The 27,429-nt window shown below is 42.4% G+C and overlaps 2 protein-coding genes across 3 annotated transcripts in view; both read left to right on the top strand.

Moving 5' to 3' along the window:
- Positions 1-27,429, top strand: part of LOC137629047 (uncharacterized) — a 613,817-nt gene that overhangs the window by 166,032 nt on the left and 420,356 nt on the right. The gene's annotated exons all lie outside the window — the stretch shown is intronic.
- LOC137629531 (NAD kinase 2, mitochondrial-like) overlaps positions 3,980-27,429 on the top strand; it is a 101,587-nt gene continuing 78,137 nt past the window's right edge. The window contains exons 1-3 of one of the 2 annotated variants that reach the window (XM_068360937.1): positions 3,997-4,130; positions 6,861-6,962; positions 18,827-19,047. In XM_068360937.1, coding sequence (XP_068217038.1) covers positions 19,018-19,047 — 30 coding nt within the window. In that variant the 5' untranslated portion in view covers positions 3,997-4,130; positions 6,861-6,962; positions 18,827-19,017. Of the gene's footprint in view, positions 4,131-6,860; positions 6,963-18,826; positions 19,048-27,429 lie in introns of both variants that reach the window. The other variant, XM_068360936.1, reaches the window with a different exon arrangement.

Below are 27,429 nucleotides of genomic sequence, written 5' to 3'. Positions count from 1 at the left end.
GGAAAAGCAGGATGCTACAAGCCCAAGGGCTCCAACAGGAAAAATAGCCAAGTGAGAAAAGGAAACAAGGAAATAGATATACAACAAGAGAAGCAATCAACAACTAAAATGAAATATTTTAAGAGCAATAACAACATGAAATTAGATCGTTCATTTTTAACCTATAAAAAACAAGAGGAAGAGAAATAAGATACAATACAGTGCCCGAGTGTAGAAGCTAAATTTATAATGTGCTCTGTTATTTTTTTTTTTCAAGTATCCTATGTTTACTCTAGCCTGCATCATTATAATTTCCTCTCTTTCCTTAATCCTCTATTTACACTCTCTACCCTTACCCTATGTAAGTCTCAAGCAATAGCTTATCCCCTTCCTATAGTTTATATATGAAATATCTATTTTAATGTTGTTACTGTTCTTGAGACATTTTATTTAAATTGTTCATTACTTCTGTAGTTTATTTCCTTGTTTCCTTTCCTTACTGGGCTATTTTTCCTGGTTGGGGCCCTTGGGCGTATAGTAGGCCAATCCTGCTTTTCCAACTAGGGTTGTAGCTTAGCTAATAATAATAATAATAATAATAATAATAATAATAATAATAATAATAATAATAATAATAATAATAATAATAGTTAAAGTAATTTATAAATTCTTTTAAATTCATTGTGTATCTAGTCTTTAAATCAATGCCAAGTCTTGGATTATTGTACCCCTGATTTCATGTATTTTATATTTTTGAATAATTTTCACCTCATCAGTCTTATTAAGATTTCTCACTAAGTTATAAATGGTATTACAATTTTTGGAGGAATTTAAATCTTTTTATGTAAAATTCTGTCTTCTGGCCAATTTTCCTGGCTCAGCTATTACCCTCGATATGGTGTAGTCAAATGTTGTGCCATCATATTTATTTCATCATCGTGTTTTGAGTCCTCCATTTTTTCCCTTCGTTATTCTCACCCATATGTGTCTCCCTTGCTACATTTTTATACTTCCTGAATTCTATTTTAGCTTTCCTTTATCTTCTACTCAGTTCACTGTAACTTTTTCTGAAGAATTTTATTAACTGTTTCTTCTCTATATTGTATTTCATACTTATGTATAATTAGTATAGGTATCCAAAATATTTCCATATTTCCGTTTTCTTACTTGAAGTAATATTTTCGTTTTCTTTCTACCGAGGCACGGGTAGACTACGGTAGAGTTGTCTTTGATATCTGCGGCTATGCGCCTTGTCCTCGTGATATCACAGCGGCAAAGTTTTGAAACAAACAACATGCGCTGTGTATACACCGATTCTTCCTTAAGCAAATGAATTTATAAATAAGTTACTTATCATGATTCTGATTATAATTTAAGTATTGCGAACTTATAAGTAGTTCATTTTTACTGCTCTACTACATGGTCTTACACCGTCTTGGATTAGAGTTCTTTTGCTTGAGGGTACACTCAGGAACATTATTCTATCGTTCTTCTCTTCCTCTTGTTTTTTTTTTCAAGTTTTTATAGTTTGTATATGAAAAATCTATTTTGATGTTACTGTTCATTAAATAATGTATTTTAATTATTCATTACTCATAGAGTACTTTTTTCCTCATTTCCTTTCTGCACAGGGGTATTTTTCCCTGTTGGAGCCCTTGGGTTTATAGCATTCCGTTTTTCAAAGTAGAGTTGTAGCTTAGCTTGTAATGATAATAATAATATTAATCAGGGTTGTTAGTCTGGGAAATATATTTTGGCCCACTGCACATGGTCCTTTGCTAAATACCTTTACAACCGTTTGATTCTTTGTACTATAAATATGAAACCTGCATAAAACTCACTTTATACAAGCCCATTAAGCCCCGAGTTGTAAACTCGATACGGCATTTAAAAAGGCCTCAACTACATATGTAGACCATCTACTGTCCCAGGGTAAGAAAAAAAAAAAACTCAGATGAATTTCCAGGGAGATCAGCCATTCACTGCGCAGTTGTCAGCGAGTATATAGGTCTCCATACCCACCTGTCAAAAGCCTGCCTCACCCCCAGACAATTTTTTCCCTGAACCACTAACCAGAAGAGAAGAGACGATTCCTGGTGTCGTGGAGGCAATCCTAGAGGAGAGGCCGGAGAAGCATTCCAGGAAAATTACCCCAGTCGACCGCAAAGGGACTAAAAAGTTTCAACTTAAAGACATCACAATTTTCAGAACATAGGCTTACAGAACATTTATGTGTGGCCATACAATTCCCCTTTAGATCACTTCTTATATATATAGTCTTTATATCATTCTGGCTTACACAATTCGATGTGTGTGCGTTGGACTTTGAATTGGGAGTTTTTCCTCATATTTATGTACGTCGTATTCTATGACTCAAGTCACAGACCACGTAAGCTATACAACTTTGCAATAGACCTCTGGTCTTAGGAATGCACTGAGTAACTTTTGCTTTATTTATTTTACTGGGTATTTTCTATTTACTATTGATTGATTTGGTTTTGTGTTTTGAATTAGCCGTTTAACTTTCATTGCTTTGATGTTGTAAAGATGCCCAGCTCATTATTATAGTAATTTTGCAGAATAGAGATATTAGGTTAGTTTAACCAAATTCATATCTTCGTTTCTTTCATTGATTGATACATATATTGTTTATAATTTGGGATAGTTCCCCTGACATGAATTTAAATGTGTTGATTATACCAGAAGTATTATTGTTGAATTATGAGCAACATAGGAAGTGCACTCCATTTCTTAAGTGTCCTGAAGGTGAATATCTTCATTTCTGAATTAAAGCCAGTAGGCAGAATTTACACTACTGCCCCCTATCTACTCCAAGTGTTATTGTCTGTGAATTCTCTTGCTTGAGGGTACACTTGGGCACACTGTTCTATCTAAGTTCTCTTCTTGTTTTGTTAAAGTTTATTTTAGTTTATGTAGAAAATATTTATTTTAGTGTTATTACTGTTCTTAAAATATTTCATTTTTCCTTGTTTCCTTTCCTCACTGGGCTATTTTCCCAGTTGGGGCCCCTGGGCTTATAACATCCTGCTTTTCCAACTAGAGTTGTAGCTTGGCAAGTAATTATGATACTAATATTATGCTGCAGGTGAACCCTACTCTCTACAGGACCTTCACATTCATCTTATTATATATATTCTAAGACATCGTCATGTCACACTGCATAGTGCTCGTTTATTGTCAAATCCACATTATAGAAATATTTAGAAAACAAGAAAATCTTCAGTTTTCTCTTGGAAACCTTATATTTTCAGTCTTTCGAATGTCTAGTGGGAGCTTATTGTAGAGTCTTTGGGCTGGATATCTGAAGACTCCAGAACCTACAGTAGACAGTAGGCATATATTTTGGTTCCAGTAATTTGAAACCATTTGTAACTAATCTCGTGTCAACACGATTTGTTGACTCCACAATATGTAGTAATTCTTTCAGATATTTTGGACGGCCGAAATTCTGATAACTTATTGTGGTATTTTACATATATAAAATTCTGTTATATCTTCTTGCTGATTTCTCGTTTCATTATTTTTTTTATTTTATTTTATGTTAATTGCAAATTTCTTCTATAGTACCACTCTAGTATTTATTTTATAGCATCTCTGAACTTGATCTTCAATTATATCCCGAAATATATTTCTTCAGATTTTCCAATGCTATGATATAACACTATTTATTTCCAGAATATAATCTAAAGTTGAGTGAGCTTGTAATTGTTTGGTGTATATTTCTAATAAAGTATGTAGCCTTATGCCCTATATCCGAAATACTTACATGGGTGTAAAGATGATCAACTCAGAGGTTCAGAAAAGGAGCCTATCTTTTTCTATATAACTAGGCTTTTAATTTATTTTACCACATTATTCACAAAATTATTTTGACCAGCATAATTTATCATGTCTCCTCTAGAAAATTAGTTTAAACCCTTAACCAAAAATGAATGTAGCACATCACAAGTAAGGGAAAGCGGGCCAAAATAGTATAAATCGTTGTGAACGATCTGAAAGGAACAACAACAATCTAAGAGTCGGGTTACCGTAGTGTTTTGTACTGTACTGATTTGGGATTTGTTTCATGCAGACGATGTGTGCTTTAAGACGGCTGTTTAGTTTTGCCTATCAAAGTCAAGTTAGAACAGGTATGTTATGATTTAATGTTGGTTCATGCTAATAATTAATGATAAAAGCTGTCGGGGTCGTGACAGTGGTCTATTTAGGTTTTAACTGATGGTAGGTTAGGGCAGGCCATATCTTTTAATTTAGAAAAATAGTTTCCTATTTCTATGTCTAAGTCGACCGGTGTCCGTTGATCTTCAAACGTTTCATCATCTGCAATAAGTCAAGCTTTGATTGCGAAAGAGACACATTATTGACCTCTTATTAGGCTCTGTTCATACCAAGGAAGTCTCGCCGAATCGAATCACGTCGAGTCACGAATCATGTCTTAATACGGTATTATTACGACACTCGTTCCCGTTGCAAATGATTAGTTTCAGAAATGTATATATTTCTATATCCTACGATAATGGGTGACCCCCAGTGGAACTCATGGTTTTGGGTGGGGAAATGATGTATAATTGTAAAACAAGCCTTTTTTGCTCTATACATTACCTTCTTGAATGTATAATAAACAGAGGAAAATACAAAACAGTATAGCTGGATAAACTTTGAAGGCGCCATTGCACAGCCTATGTCTCATGAATAAATTCAGTAACCAGTGCTGCCAACTTGTAATGTAGATCAAATGTTAACGTGTCATGCTAACATTAGCAGTGTTTTTTATTTAATTTTTCTCATTCTACTTGCCCGTTGTAGACGCTCTTGTACGTACGTTTGTTCATAGAAGGTTTTGACTTTCTGCGCAAAAACCCCTCCTCCCTGCGCAGAGACTTTTCCCCCACCTATAGGATTTCTTCTTCTCTAATCGTAAAGTGTAAGTATTCGTCTCTCTACCAGCTCTGTTCAAGTCTATTACTTGATTAGTTATGTAATACCCTCGTATACATATTACGTTTGACACCAGTATTACTCGTTTTATTATCCTATACCTTATAAAATCACCTCATTTTATATACCCATCAAATATTATTTATCATACATTCCATTTTATCTTCATATATTACTTTTTAAAATTTTGTTATTACCTTGTCACTCCCAGATTTCACATAAATACTTGCTGTGGACAAGTTTCCCATTCTATTCATTTATGTTTACTCTCTAGACTATGTTGCTTTTCCGTTAACCAATCACAAACCCATACGTATGTAAAGTTTGCACGGGGGGGAGGTTAATATTTCCCTACCCCCACCTACCAACAAGCCCTTTTCTGTGGAAACCTTCGCCCAAGTCAGGTCTTGGTATTATTACAGTTTCATCCATTATGATAAATCTATTATTATAATATATTTCCCGGGTAAAGCAAGTCTTTTGTAGTATTTCTGTAAAATATTATCTGTCGCAAATGCCTATTTCTTTATATATCGACGATCAAACTCACGCTACTCATGTCTTCCTCCCAGATTTTTTCTAAGTCTGTTGTTATTGTTGACTGTGTCTTGTATTTGCTTAAATGAGCCCTGTAACCACTATAATCTGCAGACAAACTAGTCCACTATAAAGTCTTACACGTTTGGCCAATCACAGCGCCTATCCACTATGACGTCATACATGTTTGGCCAATCACAGCGCGACAATACAACAGCGCCACAATACATCATCTTTCTCATGCATTTCATTTCGTTCTTAGAAATGGAGGTAATAGGAAGCACGTCATCTCATGTTGCACAAGAAGTTGAAATTCCATCTTCTTGTCCTGACTGTTTCCTAACTTACAATGAATTTGTTGTAAGTTATTCGGGGAATATTGAAAACCTAGTGGATTGTGCCAGAGACACAATTTAATTTTACAAAATAAAAATTGTCCTGCATGTCAAGGAACCTTCCCAATGGCTTCACGTTTTCTTCAAAGCAGCAGCACATCTTGATGAACCAACAGTAAGCTTCATTAATTTATAGAGTATATTATAATGGTGATAGTATAACGATGTATACAGCAGTACCATCACTTTGGATTTGGTTTGATGGATGTGTTAGGTAGTGGCTATAAGGGGGGGGGGGGCCGCCCCTCGCAGTGGCTAGGCCTAGGTAGGGGTACAGGGCCCTAGGTTAGGTGGTTGTATTAGGTTCGGTAGTGTCCCGAAATTCACTGTGGCCTTAAGGGGGGGTCGCAGGGGGGGTGGAGGCCCCCCCCCCGGTAGGCCTAGGTAGGGGTACAGGGCCCCTAGGTGGGGGTACAGGGCCCCTAGGCTAGGTTAGGTGGGTTTATTAGATTCAGTAGTGCCCTGAAAATCACTGTGGCCCTAAGGGGGGGCGGAGCCCCCCCCCCTCCCCCCGGTAGGGCTAGGTAGGGGTATAGGGGGAGGGGTGGTGGAAGGATAAGTATTCATTTATTGCAAATATCATTTGATGCCCCCCCCCCCACCCAAAACCCCGGTTCCCACCTGGTGTCCCCCATAATTGTTGGGATGAAGTAGGGACTTTCTGCATTCTAGAACAACTTGTTGTTTTAACTCCAATTACATAGTAAATCTCTAAATCGGATGGTTTGCGGTCAAAATAAACGTTAAATTCGTTGGAACTACACTATTTCTGATGCAACAAATATATTTTTATTCCAGTTTCCCCATAATGGATGAAACTGTAAATTTACCCAGGTCTTTGTTAGTTCAAGTGACGTCTATTGCGTATTTTACGATCTAAGTATTAGAAAATTGTAACCGCTTCAGTAATCCATACTTGAAACTATTTTGGTGTATTCCAATGTTGATAATTTTCTTAAATCACGTAATGTAATATACCAACTTTTACAGTGTTCCAAGTGCTGTGCTAATCTAAGGCAAAACACTTAAGACACCACAGACTCAGTCACAACACCCCCGTGACCCCTAAGTTACGACGTCACGGTCATAAAAGTAAGTCATTAATTTCTTTATCTTTAATGTTTTAGTTTTATTATATTTTGTTAGAGTGCAAAGCTCAGCATTACCAATTGCCAATGCATACGAGGGTGATGTTTTATTTTCCTGTGATCGTAAGTAAGGAACAAGAACCATTATATTTAACGTTGGTAATGTTAGCGTAACATTACTAATGTTAGCGTGCACAGCTCAACATTACTGCTTGCCAGTACATACGAGCTTGATGTTTTATTTTCATGCGAGGGAAGCGAGCTAATGGCGAAACAAGAACCATTATATATAATTTTATCGTAACAGTCCTACGTTACCGTAACGTGAGTGAAGTGATATAACAAAGGGCATTATATTGGGTATGTGACCTGGAAACTTCTAGGTTAGGTTAGGTGGGTTTTTGTTAGGTTCTGTACCCTTTTTGTACTTTTTTATATATTGTGTAAAGGGTATATGAAAAAATTCTTTAAAATACACACGATAATAATACCGTATCATTGCTAACGTTAGTAATTCCACCGTAACGTTGGTAACGCTGTGTATCACCATATCGTTGGTAACGTTGCTAATGTTACCGTTCACAGTACATACGTGAGTTAAGTGACACCGAATTTGAACAAGTCATTATATTTAAGTATTTTAACAAAATATATATAATGAAAGACATTATATTTAATAATTTTAACAGAAAATCTATGTTTTCCTATAGAAAAGAACGTGATTTAACCAGTTTTCACCTTCATTTCATTTCACGAACTCATACGTATGGAAAGTTTGCACATGGGGGTTAATATTCCCCAACCCCATTCCCTTATCTCTTCAAGTGGTCTCTCCATACCCTTTCCAACAAATCCTTTTCCATGGAAACCTTTGTCCAAGTCAGGTCTTTGTTAGTTCAAGTAAGGTCTTTTTGCGTCACAGTCACGACACCCCCCAATGACCCACAAGCTTCGTCGTCCTGGTCATAAAAGTAAGTCATTAATTTCTTTAATTTTAATCTGTTAGTTTTAGTATTTTTTTTAGCGTACGCAGCTCAACATTACTGCTTGCCAGTACAGTACATACGAGGTTGATGTTTTGTTTTTTCCTGTGAGCGAAGCGAGCCAGTGGTGGAACAAGAACCATTATATTTAGCGTTGCTAATGTTAGCGTGCGCAGCTCAACATTACCGCTGTAGTGGTTTGCGGACTGTGGCCAGAGGTAGCACCTGAACTGCCTAGTGTCCGAATGCTGACCACAACCCGACGTTCACTACACAACAAATATACAACGGTGTAATACCCAAAAAAAACTAAGTAACAGGTCAAGAGAACGGAGCTCTGGGCACCACCCCTTGATTTATACTGGGCAAGGGGACCCAGCTAGAATCTTGCTTTTTATCATACCTTTCATTGGGATAGCTGGCTTATAAATAAAGGTATAAGAACATTAGGTGAAAGGGAATATTATAATTAATAAAGGAACACACTGTGGGAGGAGAGAATTATGATAAATTACTGTACTTAAGAAAATAACAGTGGCTGGGGAAAAGAAACCGTGGTGAGAGGTTCTGAAATGAAATGCTGTATACATAAAACAGGCCAAAAAAAATATTTATTCGAAAATTAAACTATTAAGAATACATTAATATATCAGTTAAGATAGTCAAAGGCAAAATTAACATCCCTTTTGCATATTGTACCAGCAAGAGAAAAAAATACTAAGCTGCATGCAAGATATATCACCACACAGTTACAAAACGGAACTTCAAAATCTTTACAAAACTATGACTGCAGAACCTGAGGATTTGAAAGACTTAGAAATATTAGGATTCTCAACATAGCCTCTAAAAACAAAAAAAAAAACATTTCTTGAGAACTAAGCTTAAAGGAGAACCCCGCAATACTATAGTTTTATAACATCGGTAATGACCAGTAATAAACTTGAACACTTACTATCTAATGAGCCATCTATAAAGAACATTTAACGGTGAAAAATACAGGACCACAGTTTTCCCTAAATCAATACTGTTCTCATCAATCTCCCGTCCACCATTGGGATGCAAAGTCACTTAAACAGTCCTAATTTCTGATCAGTACAGCCGCATACTATGTCTTACAGGTCTCTGCGGGCCCACTATAACAATACTCGAACACAGTCATTCCCCGCGTAACATGAATTCACTCCTTGGGCCTCTGACCAGATATGCCATTTCAATAGCTCCTGTTAACTATTAATGTTTATGACACACTCTCAATTAGCAACACAGTAGCTTACTTCTAGTTCCAGGAAAGTTATATGAATATAGAACAGCATCACAGACTAGTACAGACTGGTAACAGGAAATATTCTACATTCATAATTGTTATGCGATACACTGGATTCCAGGGACGGATGTACTCACTCTTTTCTATATACTGTACCTACAGTAGTGAGCTAGATAATCTTCCCTTACACTCCCTACTGAGTGTAGGGGGCTGCTGTCAATACCTTGATTATAAAGCTATCAATACCTGGAGAGGAATAATAACAGATTAAGACATTTTTTTCAATATTAAACTTACCCGGTGATCATATAGCTGTCAGCTCTGCTGCCCGACAGAAAAAACCTACGGACGGAATACGCCAGCGATCGCTATACAGGTGGGGGTGTACATCAACAGCGCCATCTGTCGAGCAGGTACTCAAGTACTCGATGTCAACACAGAACCAATTTTCTCTCTGTCGTGCCACCGGCAAGACCTACTTAATACGCTCTTGTTTTCTGGATTGATTTTCACGTTATTTGGTGAAGTATTCATTTCTGGTTATTAGCTATCGCTGTGCAGAAGTTATCTTCAATACTTCCTTGCATTCTTTTAGTGGATTATTTGTTGACGACTTGGATAGATTTTGAATTCCCCCCTTTGACTAATTCAAGATGTCTGACCCTTCTCAAGTCCCCAAGTACAGGAAGTGTAGCGCTAGGGACTCTTCAAGGCGTCTTCCGAAGGCCTCTATCGATCCGCACACCATTTGTTCCAATTGTAGGGGTAAAGCCTGTCAATTGGAAGATCGATGTGAGGAATGCGTTGGGCTTTCGGAATTCGATTTTCAAGAATTCCTTTTGTAGACCCTAAGTGGTCTTTGCTGCAGTCTATGCAGACTCAGTTAGCTGCTGTTATGCAGGAGTTTCGTGCGGAGAAGGTTGACGCTGCACCCGTTAGCCTACAACCTACCACAGTTGTGCGCCCAGCAGACGCTGAGGCTGCCTGCTCCCACACTCCAGCTGTGAGAGCTCCTCCACCCATGCGCAGTCAACCCTGCCAGACGCATGCTGACGTTCACAGACGCACGGAACCCTCCGTTGCCGTTCGTGAGCTACCACAACAACAGGAGGGTGGAGTTAAGCTGCCGTGTTTTGACGCGGTGCGTCAGCCTCCGCAACCCACGGTGGTCTCCGCTATCCTTCCACAGTCGGGAGTAGCCGCTTTGCGCACCCACTCAGCTATGGTTGTTGCCAGTTCTCAGACTGACCAACAGTGGCATGACGTTGGGTCCAGTGCAGCCACGCATGCACCCGTGCTGCCGGACTCAGCCGTCCAGCTTTTACCTACTCCGTTGCCTCTTCCTCCTCAACATTCAGACGATGGAATCTCTGATGATGATGAAGCTGCACATCTTGACGACCAACACTCGGACATCGACGAACCCAAGACCACGCCTCCCTCCTTAGACTTTAGGAAAGTGCTTGCGCTGTTCAAGGATTTATATCCGGATCAGTTTGTGTCTGCAGCACCACGCTCGCCTCCCTCTGAGTTCGCTTTAGGCATGCAGTCAGCAGCACCTGCCTTTACGAAGCTCGTACTCGCTCGCTCGTCCAAGAGAGCTTTAAGGGTACTGGGAGAGTGGTTGCAGTCCAAAAAGCAACTTGGGAAGACATCCTTCATGTTTCCCCCGGCCAAGCTTGCTTCCAGATCTAGCGTCTGGTATGCCACGGGAGAAGTTCTCGGCTTGGGAGTTCCTGCCTCTGCCCAGGGCGACTTCTCAAGTCTGGTAGACTCTCCCCGCAGGCTGGCTATGAGACGCTCCAAGATTTGCTGGACTCCTTCGGATATGGACCATCTTATGAAGGGAGTTTTCCGTGCATTCGAAGTCTTTAACTTCTTGGACTGGTGTTTGGGAGCGTTGAGCAGGAAGACCTCCCCTTCTGATAAGGAAACTTCCATGCTCATTATGTCCTGCATGGACAAAGCCATTCGGGATGGTTCTAGTGAGCTTGCGGCTTCTTTCGTGTCCGGGGTCCTCAAGAAGCGGGATCACCTTTGCTCCTTCTTGTCAGCTGGAGTCACCCCATGTCAAAAGTCGGAGCTTATGTTTGCTCCCCTCTCGAAGTGTCTCTTCCCTGAAGAGTTGATCAAGGAGATTGCCGCTTCCTTGATCCAGAAAGACACTCATGACCTGGTGGCGTCATCCGCACGCAAAGCCACCCCTTTGCCCTCCGTGCCTAGACCCAGGATGGACACTCCAGCGTCAAGGTTCATTTCGCCCTTTCGTGGCAGAGCCTCCAGCAGAGGAGGTGCTCGTGCCGGAAGTCAACGTGGGAGCAAGAAGAAGGGTTCCAAGTCCTCTAGAGGCAGAGTCTGACTGCCACCTTCTTCAGACAGCAGTGGGAGCCAGGCTCAAGAACTACTGGCAGGCCTGGGAGAACAGGGGCGCAGACGCACAGTCTGTGAAGTTACTCAGGGAGGGGTACAGGATTCCATTCTTGCGCAACCCCCCTCTAGCAACAACTCCCATCAACCTCTCTCCCAGGTACAGAGAGGAGGACAAGAGACAAGCTTTACAGCAAGAGGTGTCTCTCTTACTACAAAAGGGAGCGGTAGTCATAGTCCGGGACCATCAATCCCCGGGCTTCTACAATCGCCTCTTCTTAGTGCCGAAGAAGACAGGAGGGTGGAGACCGGTGCTAGACGTCAGTGCTCTGTATGTCTTTGTCACAAAGCAGACGTTCACCATGGAGACGACAAAGTCGGTTCTAGCATCGGTCAGGAAGGAAGACTGGATGGTCTCGTTAGACCTAAAGGACGCTTACTTTCACGTCCCCATCCACCCAGATTCCCAACCTTTTCTAAGGTTCGTTTTCGGGAAGGTTGTCTACCAGTTCCAAGCCCTGTGCTTTGGCCTAAGCACGGCACCTCTAGTTTTTACCAAACTGATGAGGAATATTGCCTAATTCCTGCATTTAGCAAACATCAGAGCCTCCCTCTATTTGGACGACTGGCTTTTAAGAGCTTCGTCAAGTCGTCGCTGTCTGGAGAATCTACAGTGGACTCTAGATCTGACCAAGGAATTGGGTCTCCTGGTCAATTTGGAAAAGTCCCAACTCATCCCATCCCAAACTATAGTATACCTAGGAATGGAGATTCAGAGTCAAGCTTTTCGGGCTTTTCCGTCGGCCCCCAGATTCAGTCAAGCCCAAGAATTCATCCAGTCCATGCTGAAGAAGGACCGATGTTCAGTCAGACAGTGGATGAGTCTGATAGGGACGCTTTCATCACTGGACCAGTTCATCGCGTTAGGGAGACTCCACCTCCGACCCCTTCAGTTTCACCTAGCTGCTCACTGGAGAAAGGACAAGACGCTAGAAGCGGTCTCGGTTCCTATTTCCGAGAAGATGAAGTCTTCACTGACGTGGTGGAAGAACAACATTCTCCTCAAGGAGGGTCTGCCACTGGCTGTTCAGACCCCCGACCTCCTTCTCTTCTCGGACGCATCGGACACGGGCTGGGGTGCGACATTGGACGGTCGGGAATGCTCGGGCACGTGGAATGCAGATCAAAGAACGCTGCACATCAACTGCAAGGAGCTACTGGCAGTTCATCTGGCCTTGAGAAGCTTCAAGTCCCTCCTTCTAGGCAAGGTGGTGGAGGTGAACTCCGACAACACCACAGCCTTGGCGTACATCTCCAAGCAAGGAGGGACTCATTCGATGACGTTGTACGAGATCGCAAGGGACCTCCTCACCTGGTCAAGAGATCGAAACATATCCCTAGTAACGAGGTTCATTCAAGGCGACATGAATGTCTCGGCAGACCGCCTCAGCCGGAAGGGTCAAATCATCCCAACAGAGTGGACCCTTCACAAGAATGTTTGCAACAGACTATGGGCCTTATGGGGTCAGCCTACCATAGATCTGTTCGCAACCTCGATGACCAAGAGGCTCCCAATTTATTGCTCACCGATTCCGGACCCAGCAGCAGTTCACATAGATGCCTTTCTTCTGGATTGGTCCCATCTAGACCTTTATGCGTTCCCCCCCGTTCAAGATTGTCAACAGAGTACTGCAGAAGTTCGCCTCTCACGAAGGGACAAGGTTGACGTTGGTTGCTCCCCTCTGGCCCGCGAGAGAATGGTTCACCGAGGTACTGCAATGGCTAGTAGACGTTCCCAGAACACTTCCTCTAAGAGTGGACCTTCTGCGTCAGCCGCATGTAAAGAAGGTACACCCAAGCCTCCACGCTCTTCGTCTGACTGCCTTCAGACTATCGAAAGACTCTCGAGAGCTAGAGGCTTTTCGAAGGAGGCAGCCAGAGCGATTGCTAGAGCAAGGAGGACATCCACTCTCAAAGTCTACCAGTCGAAGTGGGAAGTCTTCCGAAGCTGGTGCAAGTCAAAATCAGTATCCTCAACCAGTACCTCTGTAACTCAGATAGCTGACTTCCTTTTATACCTAAGGAAGGAAAGATTCCCTTTCAGCTCCCACGATCAAAGGTTACAGAAGCATGTTGGCAACAGTCTTCCGTCACAGAGGCTTAGATCTTTCCAACAACAAAGATCTACAGGACCTCCTTAAGTCTTTTGAGACCTCGAAGGAGCGTCGGTTGGCCACACCAGGTTGGAACTTAGACGTGGTACTAAGGTTCCTTATGTCAGCAAGGTTCGAACCACTTCAATCAGCCTCTTTTAAAGATCTCACTTTGAAGACTCTTTTCCTCGTCTGCTTAGCAACAGCTAAAAGAGTCAGTGAGATACACGCCTTCAGCAGGAACATTGGATTTACATCTGAAACGGCTACATGTTCCTTACAGCTTGGTTTTTTAGCCAAAAACGAACTTCCTTCTCGTCCTTGGCCCAAATCGTTCGAGATTCCAAGCCTTTTTAATTTGGTTGGAAATGAACAAGAAAGAGTACTATGCCCTGTAAGAGCTCTTAAGTACTATTTGAAACGTACTAAACCATTACGTGGCCAGTCAGAAGCTTTATGGTGCGCCATTAAGAAACCTTCTTTACCTATGTCGAAGAATGCAGTTTCTTATTATATCAGACTTTTGATTCGAGAAGCTCATTCCCATCTGAATGAGGAGGACCATGCTTTGCTGAAGGTAAGGACACATGAAGTTAGAGCTGTCGCGACTTCAGTGGCCTTCAAACAAAACAGATCTCTGCAGAGTGTAATGGATGCAACCTATTGGAGAAGCAAGTCAGTGTTCGCATCATTTTACCTTAAAGATGTCCAGTCTCTTTACGAGAACTGCTACACCCTGGGACCATTCGTAGCAGCGAGTGCAGTAGTGGGTGAGGGCTCAACCACTACATTCCCATAATCCCATAACCTTTTTAATCTTTCTCTTGAAATGTTTTTTATTGTTGTTTTTTGGGTTGTCCGGAAGGCTAAGAAGCCTTTCGCATCCTGGTTGATTTGGCGGGTGGTCAAATTCTTTCTTGAGAAGCGCCTAGATTAGAGGTTTTGATGAGGTCCTTTAGTATGGGTTGCAACCCTTCATACTTCAGCTCCTAGGAGTCGCTCAGCATCCTGTGAGGATCGCGAGGCTCAGTAAGGAAGACGTACTTAAAAAGGCAGAGTAATTGTTCAAGTCGACTTCCTTACCAGGTACTTATTAATTTTATGTTTGTTATTTTGAATAACTGCTAAAATGAAATACGAAATACTTAGCTCTTAATGTTAACATATATGCTGGTCTCTACCCACCCCCCTGGGTGTGAATCAGCTATATGATCACCGGGTAAGTTTAATATTGAAAAATGTTATTTTCATTAGTAAAATAAATTTTTGAATATACTTACCCGGTGATCATAAATTAAAGGACCCACCCTTCCTCCCCAATAGAGACCCAGTGGACCGAGGAGAAAATTGGTTCTGTGTTGACATCGAGTACTTGAGTACCTGCTCGACAGATGGCACTTTTGATGTACACCCCCACCTGTATAGCGATCGCTGGCGTATTCCGTCCGTAGGTTTTTCTGTCGGGCAGCAGAGCTGACAGCTATATGATCACCGGGTAAGTATATTCAAAAATTTATTTTACTAATGAAAATAACATTTATTAATGAGAGGCTTGAGGGATATATTAACATCAAATATGTTTCATACACACAAACCATTAAAGTTTTCTTAGACACAAACCCTTATATATTGCACCTCTTGCCAGTACATACGAGCTTGATGTTTTTGTTTTCTGGCAAGCGAAGCGAGCCATTATATTTAAACATTTTAACAGAAAATATATGTTTTCCTCTAGTAAATAATGTGATTTAACCAGTTTTCACCTTTATTTCAACTGCAACAACAACAACAACCAGTTCGGCTACTTGAAGTTAGTCGAACTGGTTGTTTTGTTTTTTTGCTGTTGAAATGAAGGTCAAATTTGGTTAAATCATGTTATTTGTTACAGGGAAACATATTTTCTGTTTGAAATGATACCCTGTAGACTTGTAAAACTTTCCCGGCATATCTTTACCTACCAAGTTCATAGCCCCTTAGACTGCAGTATTCTCAGCTTATCTTAAGAATTACTCTCAACTTGTGTTTGCTTCCCAACCGGCTTCACTCCTAGCAAGGTACAGTAACACTAAATCATAATGTTTCGTAAATTGTAAAACTAGCTTTATATTATTGTATTTCAGATCAAAATAAATTTGACAAGTAATTAGAAAGTTTACACTTCTCCCAACCAGCTACATTCATCCCAATTCGTCTACGTATAAGTCTTTGAATGAAACTTCACACTGAATACTGTACATCGCATTACTGTACTTGAAGTCACTAATATGCCATGTATAAGTCTTTGAAAGAAACTTCACACTGAATACTGTACATCGCATTACTTGAAGTCACTAATATAGCTGGATCTTTTATTGACTGAAATGTATGGGTCTTTGAAGCTAGGCATGCTTGTTCGCATGCGCAATGCCTCCGTGCGGTTTTACATTCGTAACTTCTTTGCTTCCGGGTAAGCATTTGAAAACGAGCCTGAGCCCGCTTGTGGGAATAATGTATGTGCAGTGAATCGCAACGTTATTGACCAAAGAATTTGATCGTTGGCTAGCTGTAGCATTTTTAACATGTTTGTGCGTGTGTGTTCCCATGAAAAAACATACGGCTAGCATAGCATCATACCTACGTTGGTATTAAAAGTTTAACTGACTGTCTTTTGGGCTGGGCTTGCTACCTTTCATGAACGTAATGAGAAGCTGACAACGTTTGCCTTGTGCTATCTTTCGTAAACGTAAGCAGAAGCAGTCTGAAGCTCTGTGTACTACTGAAGCATGCTGGCGGGTAAGTTCTCGCAAACTCACAATGGGTACTAAGGCCCGCAACCTGGTATGCTCGCAGAAGAGCTCACCTAACCTCCTCGCTAGAGCTCAGTGGATGGCTCTGCAACACATGACTTCTTTGTGAAATTAAGGTCTTTGCGAAGTACTCATGCTTATCCTAGACTTATGAGCATGAGTAGACTTATGACATTCCCTCGTAAGGGAACGAAAATGGCTGTGCCTTTGCAATAGATTGAAACATGAGATGCAGGTCCTGAAGGGCTTGGCCTCACAAAGCTCCATGAGTTCTGTTGTACTCCAAGAGGCACAATGTAGTTGACAACTCCAAAGAGTTATAGCCTACAAGTAGTTTCTCCCTTGTGAGAAGTGGAAACCCATGAGGCGTGGCCTCACAAACCTCTAAAAGCTTTGATGTACCCAAAGGCACGATATCGGCAATAACCCTGAAGAGTTAAAGTCTACGAACTTTGGTTGATGGGAGAGACGGTGGTGGGCAGTCGTCTTGCTACCTTGCCTTGCGAGGGGAACCCGTGAGCCCCAAGGAAGGTAGTCCTGAAAGGAAAAGGACTTTTTATTAAGGTTAAGACCAGCTGCTTTCAATCGTGAACTGGTTAAAAGGGTTTGACGGGAGAAAAAGACTACGTCTTTCCCGATCCAAAATAAAAAGTGGTTGCCATTCGCAAGTGCTGGTGTGAGTGGGGTGGCTAGCCTTCCCCGCTACTCCCCCCCCTCCCCTGCAAACTACCAGAGGGTAGTTACACCTCGCAAAAGCTTTAACAGCTAGTTTCAGCTTCGCCAAAATAAATACTCCCATGTAAAGAGCTGAAGTTTTGTATGTTGTAGAAAGCAGAGGAGTGCTCTTATTGATTGAAGGTAAATGCGTTGGTCTATGTCATACCAGCCCGACTTCTATATTTGGAAAAAATAAGACTTGTCCAGGCTGTTCACCAGCTAAAGGGTTAAGACTTGCAAATTCTGCTCAATAACCTATACAGTATACATTATAACAATCCAAGCTCCACATAGACAGAAAAGCATCATTGGTTAGGATGTTCTTAAAACCCTTCTTCTCCCTTCTCTTTTTCTGGACCTTTGCAACCAAGGCCCTGTAGTGCTAGTGGAAGATGAATTACGCCATAGAATATCCTATCATAGGCCTCTGTCTATAAGAAGCAACTCCTTACCTTTGGCATAGTGCTCTATCAGCATTGACATCCTATGCCAGACTCTCTAGGAATTGTATGGATTCATTCTTACCCTGCTTCTGCTTTTGACCTGGAAATTAATACTTCCAAGTGGTGATAGGGTGGCTTTGATCAAGTTACCAAGTGTAGGTGTAGGTCTTATCAATAAAAGCCAAAGATTTGTATTCTTTTAAGTACTGTACAAAAAGGATTTTCTTTCATTTTAAAACCTCAGTCTTGTTGTCATACAGAAATTTCAATGAAAACCTACTCTTTACTTAATCATTATTATTATTATAATTATTACTTACAAAGCTACAACCCTAGTTGGAAAAGTAGGATGCTATAAGCCCAGGGGCCCCAATAGGGAAAATAGCCCATTGAGGAAAGGAAACATGGAATAATAGAATATTTCAAGAACAGTAACATTAAAATAAATGTTTCCTGTATAAACTATAAAAACTTTGACAAAAACTAGAAGAGAAATTAGATAGAATAGTGAGCCTGAGTGTACCCTCAAGCAGGAGAACTCTAACCCAAGACAGTGGAAGGCCATGGTACAGAGGCTATTTCACTACCCAAGACTAGAGAACAATGGTTTGATTTTGCAGTGTCCTTCTCCCAGAAGAGTTGCTTACCATAGCTAAAGAATCTCTTCTACCCTTGCCAAGAGGAAAGTAGACACTGAACAATTACAGTGCAATAGTTAACCCCTTGGGTGAGGAAGAATTGTTTGGTAATCTTAGTGTTGTCAGATTTATGAGGACAGGAGAATCTGTAAAGAATAGGACAGACTATTCGGTGTATGTGTAGACAAAAGGAAAGAACGGTAACCAGAGAGAAGGATTCAATGTAATACTGTCTGGCCAGTCAAAGGCCCCCATAACTCTCTAGCGGAAGTATTTTCTATATTATCTGTGACTGATTTCAGTTGACATGGGAAATACTGTTTTATAAAAGGTTTAGCTATGGATGTCTATGAAAATTTTTTGTAATTTTGGATTTTTTTTTAGAATAAATTGGTTATTCAAATATTTTATATTTTTTGTGTGAGGTGGTTAATGAGGATTTAATATAAGTATCACCTAATTTTGATTGATAGCTCCATGAGTTCTCAGTATTAATAATTTCTTTGTATTTAATCAGGATGCGTCTGTGTTTGTCAAAGGAAATTTTCAGTTGAGGCTCTACCAAATTTAGACCCATCAAACTTCAAGCCACAGAGAGTGTTAATTCTTACGAAACTGTCTAGATATGAATTTGAAAAAAGACGTCATCCAGAGCTCACTGAAAGAGAATTGGAGACACGACTAAGAAGCAGAGGCTCCGATTACAATATGCTGTTGTATCATCACTACATTCATAAGGTAAATGGCCTATTCTTGGCGTGCTTAAAATGATATACAGTACTTAGTTTATTATGTTTTTGTTAATTACTATAAAGGTTTTTGTATTTAGATGCCCATTTTATGTGAAGCTACCTCTTTGAGGTTATAGTAATACATTTTGAGTATTATATGAATGTGTCCATACAATTTACAAACCTACTATACTACGGTACTATAATTATAATTTGTTCCGTAACTGGAATACAAACCACACTATTTATTAGGGGTTATACTTTCAGCGGAGCTGAAATGACGAGCCATTAAAATTTAGCAAGGGTTAACTACCCACACTGCTAGTTAGCGGGGGATGGGGGGTTAGCTTGCTACCACTCCCCCTCACACACCTGTGATTTAGCTCACTTTACTTTTGCCTCGGATGTAGAGCGGTTGTTTCCGCTCTTCCTCCTCGCCTATTCTGGACTGCCATTAATTTTTTTCTTCTAACTTACTTTTCCTTATAGAATATATATATATATATATATATATATATATATATATATATATATATATATATATATATATATATATATATATATATATATATATATATATATATATATATATATACATATACATATACATATATATATACAAATATATATATATATATATATATATATATATATATATATATATATATATATATATATATATATATATATATATATATATATATATATATATATATATATATATATATATATATATATATATATGTATATATATATATATATATATATATATATATATATATATATATATATATATATATATATATATATATATATATATATATATATATATTTGTGTGTATAGAAATATTGTAAGTTTCCTTTTCAGTGTGTGTGCTGTGCATGTGATACATATACGACACGACACTTGCGCAAGGCCAGGACACTTCCTCTTCGTGGGGAACGACCTCTCCCCCTCTGGTCCATCAGTCGGCATATAACCGTTAACTCGGCCGCCGCAGGGGAATCACCATCGCCTGGACCCTCCTCGTTCAACTGTTGTCTTCGCCTTTTCCCTTTTTCTACGGGAAACATGGTTTACTGAGCGAAGGGAGTGTGGCCTCTCAAAGATTGACTACGGTCTTTCTCTTCTCAAGGTCGTTCACCTTTCAACAACAGTGTATTAATGGGAAGAGCACCTTTCCCGTTTGCAGGTTAGGTTGTGCTTCCGATTGTTTGTCTCAATTATTTTAGTGTAATTATAATTGTAATTCCAACTTTTCAGCTTCTTCTCCATGGGAAACACTTCCATTTGGAGGATCAGTGGTTCTCACTATTAGTGAATATTCTTAGCTGATTTGAATAATTTTAATTCTCTTTTTTTTTATTATAGTTACTCCGCTCCCCATTCTCCCGTGGATGTCGACTGGGAAAGGGAGGGCGCAATACTTATTTTTATGTAGTTCCCTCGGTGATCCTCTTCGGAGTTCCTCCCTAGGGAATTTTCTGTTAAATAATTTATTTTATTTTTCCTCAGTTAGCTATGCAGTTTTCTTCGTTCGACTAAGAGTACTGATGAAGCAGAGCTGTTCTGTTCATGCCTGGGGAATGTGGTGTCACTGCCGTCCCTCAGAGGATGTCGTCATGAGCATCATCCCTTCTCTTAGAAGTACGCCCGTGACAACATGACCAGCACTTCAGATCATCTTAGAACGCTAACCAGGATGTTCGCCTCCAAGGGTTGGACAACTTTCCCTTCCAAGGGAAAGTTTCCTCTGCAGGTGTGAGGTTGTTTCTCCTTTCCTAAGGACAACTTTCCACATCTTAATAGGTTCATTGTTGCCGACTGCTGTTGCTGCCTTCCCCCAGACTACTCTCCCCCTTGCTGAGTCTCTCTTCCTTCAATGGCAGAGCATAGTCTTAGGCAAATCTCTCCTACGAAGTGTTCACCTCTCTCGCTCGGGAGATGGGCCACTCATAGACTCCTCTTCAGAGGATCGCTACGGTTGAAGGTCAACTTGCTGATCCACCGGCCCTCATTGTTGTCATCCCTTCTCTCAGAAGTACGCCCATGGCAACTCATGATCAGCACTTCATCTTGGAGGAAGGTTATTTCCCCCTTCCGAGGGAGAACTGCCTGCATCATAATCACTTCACAGACTCTGACTGCTGTTGCTGTCTTCGCCTAGACGACACTCCCCCCCCTTGCTGAGTCTCTCTTCCTTCAGGGGCGGAGCATAGTCTTAGGCAAGTCTCTCCTGAAGTGATCACCTCTCTCACGAGAGGGGCCACTTATAGAGACTCCTCTTCGGAGGATCGCCACTGCTAAGGTTAGCTTGCTGGCCCACCGGCCCTCATGGGCGTCATCAGTTCCTGATTGTCCTACCAGCAGACCTACCAACGCAACCTTGTGCTGCAGCTTAGTCCATGGACTTCGGTCCTGGACTCTTCTATGGACCTTTCACGGTCGCCTTCGGTGGATGTTCGCCCTTCCAAAGGGCACATCCCAGTTCCTGATTGTCCTGCCAGCTGACCTGCCGACCTACCAGCGCAACCTTACGCTGCAGTTAGTCCTTGGTCTTCGGTCCTGGACTCTTCCGTGGACTTTTCACGGTCGCCATCAATGGATGTTTGCCCTTCCAAAGGGCTCATCCCAGTTTCTGGTCGTCCTGCTAGCTGATCTGCCGACCTACCAGCGCTACGTTACGCTACAGTTAGTCCTTGGACTCTTCTGTGGATTGTTCCTGCACCTGCGCGGCAGTGTTTTCCTACGCGCTCGCGCTCATGCGCACCATTGCTTCTGCGCGCACCCGCGCTAGCGCCAACAGTCTTCTGCCTGCGCACCGGCAGTCTTCCACGCGCCAGTAGTCTTCCACGCGCCAGTAGTCTTCCACGCGCCAGTAGTCTTCCACGCGCCAGTAGTCTTCCACGCTTGTGCGTTAGCAGTCTTTAGCGCGCGAGCGCCAGCAATCTTCTGCGCTTGTGCGTCAGCAGTCTTTAGCACGCCAGCCCTCTTATGTGTGCGTGCCCATGCACCCACCCTTGTGCAACCAGTCACGCGCTTCTGCGCATTCTAGGGAGACTGCACAAAACCCTACACATTGCCTTACTGTGCGCCAGCACTCGCCTGCGCTCTCGTATCCAGCACCCTCCTGCTCACTTGCGCTCACCAATGCGCCAACTCTTCACAAAGAGCCAGCGCTTGCCTGTTCGCCAGCGCTCTTCCGCGCTCTCCGGCCCTCTCAGACCAGCGCTCTCCTGCGTTCTCAGACCAGCGCTCTCCTGTATTCTCAGACGAGCGCTCTCCTGTGTAATTGCAGTCTCAGATCCTATGCGCCAGCTCTTGCCAAAGAGCCAGTGCTCACAGATCCAATGCTCGCCAATGCGCCAGCGCTTGCCTGCTTTCCAGCGCTCTTCTGCGCATTCACCGAGAACTGCGCTTCAGCAGAAACTGAGCACCAGCATCTTCCTGTGTGCCATCGTTCCAGTACTCTCCTGCACACTCGTGCAATAGGCAAAAAAGAATAAAACTTTTTGGACAGGTCACCATTGCCCCATTCCTCTCTGCAAAAATGCATAGCATGGCTGCCGGGAAAAGAGGAAAGAGGCTTCACAGAAGGATTCAAGATCCCGAAGATTCCATCTTCCAATGGTAATCAAAACGGGGAATCCTTGGTCCGTGTGGCTTCTGAAGTTTTTTTTTTTTCTTGACAGACCACCATCAGCAAACAAGAAAGCATCAACAGACTGATCTTTAGATCACTGTTTGCCGATGGCTAGTTCACGGTTTGCTGATCGCTAGCTTACCGATTACCAGATCGCTAATTGCTAGCTCAGCTCTGATCATTGACCTCTAGTCCCTCCAATGACTAATGACCTCCAGTTGCTAGCGTGTCAATCACCAATTGCTAGTCAATAACCAGTCATCAGCTTGCTGATCACTAGATCACTGGTGGGCAGCTCATCTTTCTTCGATCATCGAACTCAGCTCGCTGATCTCTGACCAGCCCATCGTCAGCTTGCTGATCTCTGACCAACCAGGAGGGACCATAGTCATCTTGCGGATCTCTGACCAACGAGGAGGGACCATAGTAGTCAGCTTGCTGATCTTTAGCTCACTGATCACTGGTCCGTGATCGATCGCTGATCATCAATGGGTTACCATCACCAACTGACTATCATTAAACCATTCTGCTGTCTCTCAGGGCTCTCAAAGCAGATTACCAACTCATTTATCGCCAACCTACCTTGGCTGACTGACCAGACAGCCTTCATCTGCCTGTCAGGTACCATCCTTGGCTCATAGACCGCCGATTCACCGATCATCGGCAATTCGACTGCAGTTTGTGACTCGCGCTTACTAGTCAACCTCTGCCTGTAGTTCCCTAGATCAGAAGGTATACAACACACTTCTCGCTACTGGCCATTCGCTATCGCACTAAAGTGATCGGCAAACGATCGACAACCCTCATCAGCAGCTTGTCAACAGGGGACTACTTGCGAGCACTCTCCAACTGCATAGTAACCACGATACCCGACCGTTAACTATTTATTGATATTCGCCGGACTGATTCTATTCTAAGGAATAGCATCAATCCCATCAGGGCGCATGGTAGGTTTAAGCATTGCTTTCCTTCTGTCAGTTAAAGGAAATCTCTCTCGGGGAAGATTCCTTACATAGGGTATCGCATCCTATCATTTATGCCACGAGTCAAGACCCCAGCGTCAACAATCTCCCATGCAAAAGGATCTGCAAGGAGCTCTCCCTTTGGGTTGATGTCCACACCATGTTGGAGTTTGGACAAGGGCTAAGACCTCAGGTCTTCATTTGCACACTGGACCTAAAGGACTCATACTTCCAGGCACAAACCATCCATCTAAGAAGGTTGGAAGATTCAGTCTAAACAAACAAGAAACACCAGTTCAGGGCACTGTGCTTCTGTCTCATTTGCACACTGGACCTAAAGGACTTATACTTCCAGGCACAAACCATCCATCTAGGAAGGTTGGAAGATTCAGTCTAGACAAACAAGAAACACCAGTTCAGGGCACTGTGCTTCTGTCTCTCCACTACACCCATCCGGGTCTCACAGGATCGGCTTCTGTCTCCTCCGTTTCGGGACGACTGACTGACCTTAGCAGACTCAGGGGTAACCTTTCATTAGCACCGGAACTTCTGAAGTCTTTTTACCAAGATCCAGTGATCAAGGTAAACCTCTGGAAGTCTTCCCTACTTCCCTCCCAGAAGACTGGTGTATCTGGGAAGGATTCTAGACAACAATCTCCACAAAACTTTATCAAAAAGAGAACTCCCATCCCAGAGTGACTTGAGTCCGATTGGAGTCAGGCCCTCGATCCCCTAGACATTCTGACCCCCATGGGACCAGAAGTTTGGACGAACCTCAAGGGATGGGTGTCAGTCGAGAATCTACAGAGTGGTATAACCTTCTCATCCTTCCCCACCCCTTAGGACTTGATGCTGTGCTTAGAGAGGAGGGACCATAGTGCTGCACCACACGACCTCAGCCCTCTGGACAGAGTCCGAAAGTACCTTCACTAAATTCTCCTAGGAGATGAAGGCCAACTTTCCGGTCCTTCAGCAGCCTCATCGGTTCCTAACAGACCACTCAGTGATGTGATGGGCGACAATACCACACACCACATAGAGGCTCACATCGACAAGAAGGAAGGAACTTGCTCGCAGCCTCTTCCCATCTAAAAGTATAAACACTAAGATGGGCCAAAGTCCGTTCGGTGCCACTATCAGCCCGCTTCACTCCAGACTAGAGGAATGTGCTCGCCGACAATCTGTGCACAACATCTCAGATAAGGTATACCAAATAGTCTTTGGATTACCTTGTAGCCAACAAAGTCCCAACTTTACGGTGTCCTCCAACTAGGGACCTGTTCGCAACACCCCTGAACCTCAGGCTGCTGTTGCTTCCCAGCCCTAGACCCCAAGGTTTTATGGCAAAAAACAGGCCAACAACGGTGGGTACAACAATGATGTTTACGTCTCGTCCCTGTTTTGTCGGGTGAAGGGTACTCAAGAATGCTAGAACATTAGTCAGCCTCTCAAGGACTCTCATAGCTCTGCTATGGCATTACGCAGAAAAGTTTCCAAACCCGCTGCAGCTCCTGATAGAGTCTCTAAGGGAACCCTGTCCACATCACAGACAGCCCACTTCGACACATACCACAAGCTATAGCTTGGCTGTGATTGTACACCTGGAGACTACCCAGTACCTCTTCTCCCACAGAGGCTTTTTGCAATAAGTTGCGAAAAGGTTGTCTAGACATCAGGAATTCCTCAGCATCACTCTACCAGGCAGTATAATGTCTTTTGTGGTTGGTGTCATGGGAAAGTGTCTCTCTCCACTCGATACCTTTATTCCAGCAATAGTGGAATCCTCGAGTATATGCAAGAGGAAAAGACCCCTTTTCAGGTTCAACAGGTAAAGACGATCACTCAACCTTGATCTTTCACCTTCAAACTGAAAGGAAGGGACATCCTCTCATCGCTAGACCTTTCCTAACTCATACGGACTTACAACTTGCTTTTCTCCAGTCGGAATTGAGACTTTTCTCTCGGAACATGGTTCAAATTCTCCGGTCTTTTTACAGGCAACAAATTTTCACCTGGTTTAAGAAGAAATGTTCCTACACACTCTGACAGCAGCCATACGAGTCAAGGAACTTCATGGTCTCTCTTTCGACATCGCTTATTAATGAGAAGGGCGAAAGGCAATGTTCAGTTTCGTCCTCGAGTATGTCACCAGACACCGTCTCCAGAGGTGACGGATCCTACACAAGTCTCCACTCGGTAACAGACGATCCAGATCATCCGTTACTGTACCCAGGGTTTAGGTATGAGACTCTACCTTAAGAGAATGGCAACAGCCTACCCGGGTCCCTTCTCTTGTCATCAGCATTGGGAGAGACTAAAGGAGGATCACCAAAACATCATCTCAACATGATGACTCATAATGTCTGGGGCATAGCTATGCCCCTGACCCTTCTAAGCAGATTACTCTGTGATGCAGGTTTTACAAGAAAGAATATGAATGCTCCAGGGGACTTTCACAACCTTTCTCTTGCAAGACGTGACCCACAGGAACTCGATGTGATCTCTATCAGTCTGGTGGTGGCTGCACAACAGCTGGTTGTATACCTCAAGCTCCTTATTGGACAAGTAGCAGAAGGTTGAGGGCACTGTTACCCAGTTTTATTCTGCGTGAAGGAAAAGATTTGACTGGCTCTTATTCTTTTCCATCCTACCCTCTGGTGGGGAAAGCAGCATCCTGGCTTCTCTGCATAAGCTGACCTCAAACCACTGCAGGTGAACCATGCTCCCTTGTGTACCTAGTATTAAGCTAATACTGTTGCGTCCCCATACCCTGGCGAGGTGGTATTATGAAAGTCTTGGTTACATCAGTTTTTTCTTACAATAGACAGTCACACTTCTACATACCTCAACACACAGCTTGCATAGGCCGCGGACCTTGCATAGCAAGGTTTTAACGAGAGCAGGGACTCCTTATTTTTTAGTACTAATATACTCAGATAAGGAGCCCCCGGGTAAAGTCCACCCTTCCTATTGGGTGAGTCACCCCTAATAGATAGCATGGTTTGTATTGCAGTTACAGAACAAATGAAACATTCGTAAATAATTTGTATTTTTCCTAACTATACAAACCTTAGCTATTTATACAAACTTGCCCGCCAGCCCTATCCCCCTTGAAGTCCTACTTCCAAGCAAAGTGAGCTAAATCACAGGTGTCTGAGGGGGAGTGGTAGCAAGCTAACCCCCCCCCTATCCCCCGCTAACTACCGGTGTGAGTTGTTAACCCTCGCTAAATTTTAATGGCTCGTCATTTCAGCTCCGCTGAAAGTATGACACCTAATAAATAGCTAAGGTTTGTATAGTTAGGAAAAATATAAATTATTACGAATTTGTCATTTGTTCCGTAACCGAAATACAAACCATGCTATTTACATTGGGTTTACCTTTTAGCGCAGCTGAAATGACGAGCCAATAGTTTTAACAAGGGTTAATTACCCCCGCGCTACTTAGCGGGGGTTAGGGGAAGGGTAGCTTGCTACCCCTCCCCCCCATACACCGGTGACTTGCTTCACTTCACTTTTGGCTCGGCGGTGATCAGACGTGTCTGTTCATCGTCCTCGTGACAGCCTTTAATTTTTCTGCTTTTTCTTTCTACAGCGTTTGTGTTGGTTGGAAGTTGATCTTCATTATTATTATTTTACAATGCGTACATGCCCTGGTGTTGCCGGTCGTCCTTGTGGGACCTTTATGTCGGACGTAGCTACGGACCCTCACACCCTTTGCCCTCAGTGTCGGGGTCGACGGTGTGACCAGGAGAACATGTGCCGTGAGTGCAGGGAGTGGTCT

Source organism: Palaemon carinicauda, chromosome 37 (assembly GCF_036898095.1).
Source record: "Palaemon carinicauda isolate YSFRI2023 chromosome 37, ASM3689809v2, whole genome shotgun sequence".
Classification (NCBI taxonomy): domain Eukaryota; kingdom Metazoa; phylum Arthropoda; class Malacostraca; order Decapoda; family Palaemonidae; genus Palaemon; species Palaemon carinicauda.
Note: the sequence above shows the minus strand (reverse complement) of the source record. Positions and strands in the feature narration are given on the sequence as shown.